This window comes from Miscanthus floridulus, chromosome 16 (genome assembly GCF_019320115.1).
Source record: "Miscanthus floridulus cultivar M001 chromosome 16, ASM1932011v1, whole genome shotgun sequence".
Taxonomy (NCBI): domain Eukaryota; kingdom Viridiplantae; phylum Streptophyta; class Magnoliopsida; order Poales; family Poaceae; genus Miscanthus; species Miscanthus floridulus.
This window is the reverse complement of record NC_089595.1, coordinates 76,707,743-76,715,411: the sequence shown is the minus strand read 5'-3', so window position 1 is coordinate 76,715,411 and position 7,669 is coordinate 76,707,743. Positions and strand designations below refer to the sequence as shown.

Genomic DNA, 7,669 nt, shown 5'->3' with positions numbered 1-7,669 from the left:
ATCCTATAAAACTGGTGAGTGGTTGACTTATTTGAGCCTGTGCTCCTGTGGCCGAACATGCATGAGCCATGCATCAGAAGCCGCACGCGCGCGCTGCTCTGGAATAGGGAATAGCTCCAGGCCCCGGGCAGGCAGTGTGGGTGCAGCTTGTCTTCCGCCTTTGCAGCAAACCAACAGAAGAGGAGAACCCCGGCCGGCGCGACGTCAGCGCTGGCCCCCACGGCCAACCAACCAGCGAAGCACCAGCACCGGCACCAGAAGCAGCACAAACGCCTATAAGTACCCGCGGCGCGCTTGCCACTCCACCTCAGGCGACAAGCGGGCAAGCACACCGCTCTCCCTCCCCGGCCGCACCAGAGCAGAGCTTGCTGCTGTTGACCTGACACCATCGTGCCTAGCCAGCCTCTCGGTACGGTCCAGCAGCACACGATCGAACCGCACGCGCGCCGTGGCAGCAATGGCGGTCGTCAAAGATGCCGGCGGCGAGTCGCTGATGCAGCGGTGCAAGCCGTACGTGGCGATGATCTCGCTGCAGTTCGGGTACGCCGGCATGAACGTCATCACCAAGGTGTCGCTCAACCACGGCATGAGCCACTACGTGCTCGTCGTCTACCGCCACGCCTTCGCCACGCTCTCCATCGCGCCCTTCGCGCTCGTGCTCGAGCGCAAGGTCCGCCCCAGGATCACGCCCTGGGTCTTCCTCCAGATCTTCGTCCTCGCGCTGCTCGGGTACCTACAGCGACTTGCTCTGTTTCTTGCTTGACAACTCTGCTCTGACGACGCACTCACTCACCATGCGGCTGCGGCTCTGCGAATCGTGTGCAGGCCGGTGATCGACCAGAACTTCTACTACGCGGGGCTCAAGTTCACCTCGCCGACCTTCTCCTGCGCCATGAGCAACATGCTCCCCGCCATGACCTTCATCTTGGCCGTGCTCTTCAGGTATAGATACATGCATACTCACGCTGCTGCGGACGACTAAGAAATGACAAACACAAACACCAATCAAAGTAGCCAACACACAGTTGTGGCATTGGTGGTGGTGGATACGAACGCGAACTGAAGCGACAACTGATGATTAATATAATGAACATCGTCAGGATGGAGAAGGTAAACCTGAAGAAGGCGAGGTGCGTGGCCAAGGTGGTGGGCACGCTGGTGACGGTGGCCGGCGCCATGCTCATGACACTCTACAAGGGCCGCGTCGTCGAGATGATCTGGACCAAGCACATGCACCTCCACGGCCCGCACGCGGCCGCCGCCGCCGACGACGACAAGGACTGGTTCACGGGCTCCATTTTCCTCATCATCGCCACCCTTGCCTGGGCGTCCCTCTTCATCCTCCAGGTCTGTGCTAGCTCTGACTCTGAGCCATGGCCGGCCGCCCAGTGGCCGCCACGCATGCACGCTGCACGACTAACTAGCTCCTAGAACGCTGGAGCTTCAATCAAGTATCCTAATTATATCTTGTTTGGTCATCAAAACTGTTGCAGGCCGCCACGCTCAAGAGGTACGACGCGCCGCTGTCGCTGACCACCCTCATCTGCTTCGTGGGCACCCTGCAGGCCATCGTCGTCACCTTCGTCATGGAGCGCCAGACCTCCGTCTGGAGGATCGGCTTCGACATGAACCTCCTAGCCGCCGCATACGCTGTCAGTACCGACCAAACCTTAATTAGCTCTGCATCTGCTGCTCTCCGACCACCAAAACACATCATGCATCAAACATGTCATGAGTCATGACGCTGACCAAGAAAGAATCTGTGGTGCAGGGCATAGTGACGTCTAGCATTGCCTACTACGTGCAAGGGCTGGTGATCCAGAGCCGGGGCCCCGTCTTCGCATCGGCCTTCAGCCCCCTCATGATGATCATCGTCGCCATCATGGGCTCCTTCATCCTCGCCGAGAACATCTACCTCGGCGGGTAAGTGCTGGCCGCCATGCATGTACTGCTAGAGAAGAGCACAAGCAGTAGGTAACCGTCCCATGCATGTCATTTCTTGTTTCCAGGATCATCGGGTCCGTGCTGATTGTCGCCGGCCTCTACTCGGTGCTGTGGGGTAAGCACAAAGATAACCTAGAGAAGGAGGCACAGGCAGCCATGGAGATCCCCGTGGCGATCAAGGCCGTCGACGGCAACGGCAGGATCATGGACATCGTGGAGCTCGACGAGGTGCAGCTGGAGAAGGCCCAGGCCAACGCCAACGCCAACGCCAACGCGGCGGTCGCCGTCACGGTCCCCGCAGAGGAGGCCCGGATGCAGGGCAAGGACCAGGCTTAAGCTACAGGAGATGGCGTCATTTTAGCCTCCTGCTTTTGTGCGTTCTCTTCTCCCCCATGATAGATGTTGTAGTGTGGGGCGACCTGATGCTTTAAGCAATGGTAGTAGTAGTAGTGCTGTAGCAGTGAAGTAGTGCCAAGATGGAAGCTGAGGAGGATGCAACATAATGATGGGGAGTTTTGTAACCTCTCCTGCTAAGCAGATGCTGCCAGTCTGAGATAATCACCTCTTGTACTACCATCTACACCTTCAATCAATGGTGACATTTGTAGCATTATGTGTCTCAGCTCCCAACAGAGTGTTTGATCATTCAATCTTTTTTTTCCTTTCAGAAAACAAGTGTTTAATCATGTAAATTTATCCTGCATATTTTTTAGATTTAGATACCAGTTCATCTATGCAAAGGTGAGACTATCAGAAGTTAGCTAGTGCAGGAAATCATAGTCTTCGAGGCAGCTCATATGATTGGGTGTCGCTAGGCAAGCAGCATTCCTGGAACTCTGAAAGAGCAAGAACTCAGCGCACCTAAAAGGCCAATCTTTTTCAGCCTTAAGCATTCTTTATCTCTCTGCAGCATCCTTCACATTATTTTTATACGCGACAAACGTGATCAGTGTGCGGTTTCACTATGTATAGCATATTGATGCGGCGAATTAATGGCGCATAGGCATATACTACTTATTAGTAGTATCACAGAGTATTGTTTCCCATTGCATCGTGAAAAGAAATGCTTCCACTGCCATGTGTATATGCTATTGGCGTACTAGGCAGCACCCATGATGTCTACCGATTCCAAGAACCCTGTCTCAATTAGCAACGGTAGTCTGAAGGAATCAGCATTGCCTAGTGATGGGAGTTGAGGGAATAATGCCCCAAAAGTAGTCCTACTTAGCGAGCACTTGAAAGAGTCAGTGTTGATCCCTAAACCAATATGCATCTCTTTAATAACAAAAATAATAAACAAAAGGACTCCAGAGAGCTGAGGTCCCATCTCCACTGTAACTGCACCAGCGCAGTGGGCAAGTTGGTTGCATAAAGCCCAGGTGCTTCCTTCAATTTCATTGCCTGAATTTGATGCCCCTCCCAAGAAAGAAAAAACTTTTCCCCAAATCCTGGCCTTCCTGGGTATGGATCAGCCGATCTATACGTGATTTCTGTAAGCTCTCCTAGGTTCCCTCTGTGGCTTCCAAGTTCCATCCAATTGCTTCAGAACCAACTTGCAGATGTGCTACTAGCTAGTACTACATGAAAGCCATACATACAATCATACTTGACAGGCAGCAGGCCACTCCGTATCAAGTTAATGGATTCTGCATCACTTGCTACTCCGCTCGGAACACGTTTCGCGATGTCGTCGTGCATGGTGATGCGTATCATCACGCCCTGATTCTTATCATGACGCAGCATGGCTTATCTGACATTATTCACCATTTGAGACCAATAATCATCAGCTGAAGAACTGAGCGATTGGTCTGGTCGTGTAAAATTTGCACTCCTCTGGAGCAGATGTTATCATGTGGATGCAGAAGAAACAATGCTACTGCTACAAAGGTGACTCAACAGGGCTCTGCCTCATTAGATGTTTCGGGTACGTTTCGTTCTGCTGCAGCTCTGCATCCTTTTGTTTCTTGGCGTGTACTGGGCCTTTCTTTCAGTTACGAAAACACGGAAAAGGCGCATACAGATGCAGTTGTGTATTCAAGATGCTCGCTTCAGTTGATTTAAGAGTAGACGAGTACAGAGGGTCTCCAGAGCTTATCGCCTGATCAGACAGTGGGGAAAAAGAAACAAAGCGAATCCACTAAACATCTGTCAACATCTTGGGAATAACAGAAAAGCAATGCAACCATAAAGCAAACACACACACTAAGAGTGGTGTCGGTGTTTCGAGTAAACACCAAGGAGTAAATTTGTGTTATTGCACGTCTGGCCTGGATGGTGTGCTAAAAAGACACAAGGTTTATACTGGTTCGGGCAGAATGTCTCTACGTCCAGTTCGTGGCTGCTGCTCGTGTTATTAGCACTGAAAAGTTCATAGTAGGGGTTACAAACGGGCGAAAGAGGGACGGGTCTCAAGTCTCTGATGTAAAGGTCGAATGGATACTGAGAGCCTGGTTGCTGCTCAGCTATGTGTAAGGTGATTCATGGTGTGTTGAATCGATCCCTTTAGTGGGGTGCCCTGCTTTTCCTTTTATAGGCCAAGTGAAAGTAGGTATTACAGATGGGAGAAAAGAGGAAAACCAGAGGCAAAGGAAATCCTTCGAGAACGCTGGGTCTTCCTTTTCCTCTGTGTGGGCCCTGCTGATATGGCAGGCGGTGACAGAGACAGCTCCACGCCGGGCGCATGTCCGCCGACCCTGACAGGGCCACGTTGGGAGTCTGTCCGATGACGATGCCATGTCCTAGCATTGTCAGCGAGTTGTCACGTCCCATCCCACCCCGGTGGGTGGCGTGGCGGACCATGGTGCTGATCCACGGCCATACATGGAGCAGACGGCGCAATGACCGCACGTCCGTTACTGTAGGTGATGTGAGTTTCCTTCTGGACCGTAGTGGTTGTCGTGAGCCTCTGTAAGGATCCTTGCCCGAGGGCAAATGGCGGCGCCCACAACATTGTAAGGAAAATGTCGGCGCCTACAATACTGTTTGTGCTCTGTCATGCTTGGAAGGTCACAAAGCGTCCTTCTATCATGTCCTGACGGTACTTTCCTGCAGGCGTACAGGGTACGATCCTCGGTATTACGGTTGACTTGAGTGCCCTACCTTATCTGCGTGCGTCGTTATGAAGGAGTCGCGCACAGATGTTGGGCGAGGCGGAGCCAGCCCTCAGACGTCGGGCGACGCGGAGCCGGCCCTCGGACGTCGGGTCGAGGCGGAGCCAGCCATCGGGCGAGGCGGAGAAAGCCCCCAGACATCGGGCGAGGCGGAGCCAGGCCCTAGACGTCGAGCGAGGCAGAGCCAGCCCTCAGACGTCGAGCAAGGCGGAACCGGCCCTCAGACATCGGGCGAGACGGAGCCAGCCCTTGGGAGTCGGCCTGAGGTGGAGTCAACCCTCAGGGGTCGAGTGAGACGGGGCCCACGGCCGCAGCGCCCACCGAGGCGGAGCCAACCCTCGAGGGTCAGACGAGGCATGGCCCATGGTCTCGGTGGCCGGACGAGAAGGGACCTAGCAAGCAGTGTAGTCGTGCTCTTGATCGCACGGATGAATCAATGTTGATGGTCATTAGCTCCTCCTCTTTGGGTACCCTAATATTGGTACCCGACAGTAGCCCCCGGGTGATTCGAGTAGAATTGTCTACGGGATTTTTTGACTTGCCAGTGGGTGCGCGCAAGCGCACCCAGTGGGTGTAGCCCCCGAGCCTGCGGAGGAGTAGGATACTCCTTCGGAGGTTTTTTCAAAAGAGAGGATTCTTAGAGCCCTGGCCCTCTATTGTTGCCCACGACGTGTCTTGAAGATGGTGATTTCTTCTCGCCGAGGTCGGACCCTTCACGGGTATGGTCGTAAGATTTGGTGGTTGTTCAGCTGGATAGTTTGATTGGGGTCCTGGTATCCCATTCGTGGGGATCCGGTCAAGGTAAGTCTATCTGAGACTTAATCGTGTGCTGAGATGCCCGTGGCGCTCGTGCGCCAGGGCGCTGGCCGCTTGTGGGGCCCAGCTCTTTCCACCCTTTGTCGTAGGGGTGTTTGGAGCGGCTGTTGGACCTATTGATGGGCCAACCGTCGGACTCCAAGGCCTAGACGGGCCATAGATGCGCTTTTGATCCATATTCCTCTTACTCGTAACGAGTCCTGGTCCACCCGGGGAGGCGAAACGTCCGGCGAGTTTCCCAAAGGAAAGGATAGGGATTGCGTGTGTGTATCCCGTGGCGTGACGTTGTGGCAGATCATGGGAGGTGCAGAGATCTAGGCAGATGGTTGGTTTCCTCACATCTGTCGCCCCTATAAAACCAAAAGGTTCGCCCCTAGGCATACTTTGTCTCCTTGCCTTCGCATGTGCCACCTTCGCCGCCAATCACCTGAGCTCCCTGCATCCGTGTCTCCACCATCATCAAGTTCGCATCCACCCACCCCCATCTTCCAATGGAGCCGTGGTGCCGCTCTGAAATCACCCTCCAGCGCCTAGAGGGCCTTGTCCACCATGGTCTTCTCTGCGTTCGGACCGCCGTCGAGGAGTGGCAGCTGCCCGGTGAGGAGGACATGTCGTCGCCGCCCGGTGGCTACGTCATCTTATTTGCACGCTTCCATGAGCGTGGGTTTGCCACCTCCGCCCACAGATTCCTTCGAGGACTGCTGCACTATTACAAGATAGAGTTGCATCACCTCAACCCCAATGGGATCCAACACATGGCAGCATTCGTCGTCCTGTGTGAGAGATTCCTAGGGATCATCCCCTACTTTGATCTGTGGCGGAACTTCTTCGCCGTCACCCTCCAGAAGAAGAGGGAGAAGAGGCAGGAGCTAAATATGCCGATGGGATGCGCCGGCATCCAGCTTCAGAATAACTAGGTTGACAACTACTTGGCAATGCGGCATTCGTATTGGTTTTATCTCAAGAATGATGTCGCCACCCCCTTGTTGGAGTTTACCGGGTGCTTAATCGAAGAGGCCCTAGATTCATGGAGTAAGTGGGGTGTCCCAGAGAAGGACAAGAAGAGGATCCTGGACCGTCTCGCCGCCATCCGCTTCCTGAAGGAGAAGGGGCTGAAAGGGTCAGAATCATCGGCGCCTACCATGCAAGGAGGGTGGCGACACTGATGAGGCGCGTGCTTCTCTAGTACGCGATGGCGTCCGGGGCATCATTCGATGGGACGGCGCTTGCCAAGGGGGCGCTCTCTCCCTCCGAAGTCGCGCAGCGCATCAAGGAAGCGATGGAGCCTTCTCGGGACAGCGTGGACGCCCCCCTTGATTTTGTGTACCCGGTGCCGGGGCATCCCCCAATGCGGCCAGAACCAGGGTATATTGTCCTTGTAAGTTGTCTCTTCCTTATGCCTTCTTCTTCAATTAAACTTTCGACCCCTTGATACTAACATTGAGATTGGGGGACCAGCCAAGGGACCTCATCCTCATGGATCTCCTAGCTCTGTTGCCAAGGGATCTGTCCATGAGGGTGGTGAACCACATCGAGGCCGAGCGGCAGAGGAAGGCGAAGGAGGACGAGAGGAAGAAGAGGTAGCAAAAATTGCATGCGTGTTGCGAGGGGAGGAAACTGACAGTGATGACAACAACGAGGTAGTTGTCGATAATGAGCGGGATGACCTGGAGAGCAAGGATATGCTGATAGGTACCCGCTCATCCTTGTAGGGGTCAGAACCTTTCTCATTTCATGGAGAGGAAGGGTCGTTCGTGAGGCCAGCGGAGACAAGTCGGACCGTCGGCTAGCCCCAAGTG

General features: G+C 54.3%; 1 protein-coding gene across 1 annotated transcript; it reads left to right on the top strand.

Moving 5' to 3' along the window:
* The first annotated feature begins 325 nt into the window (after positions 1-325).
* On the top strand, positions 326-2,574 carry LOC136513086 (WAT1-related protein At5g07050-like). The gene is made up of 6 exons (XM_066507077.1): positions 326-729; positions 826-942; positions 1,101-1,347; positions 1,494-1,652; positions 1,772-1,923; positions 2,010-2,574. Exons 1-6 carry the CDS (start codon positions 458-460, stop codon positions 2,278-2,280), a joined length of 1,218 nt encoding a protein of 405 aa, XP_066363174.1. The 5' UTR covers positions 326-457; the 3' UTR covers positions 2,281-2,574.
* The last annotated feature ends 5,095 nt before the right edge of the window (positions 2,575-7,669 follow it).

Coding starts and splice junctions, on each gene's coding strand:
- LOC136513086 (XM_066507077.1), top strand. CDS start 458: ATGGCGGTCGTCAAAGATGCCGGCGGCGAGTCGCTGATGCAGCGGTGC. Junction 1,348..1,493: donor CGTCCCTCTTCATCCTCCAG/GTCTGTGCTAGC, acceptor AAACTGTTGCAG/GCCGCCACGCTCAAGAGGTA. Junction 1,924..2,009: donor GAGAACATCTACCTCGGCGG/GTAAGTGCTGGC, acceptor TCTTGTTTCCAG/GATCATCGGGTCCGTGCTGA.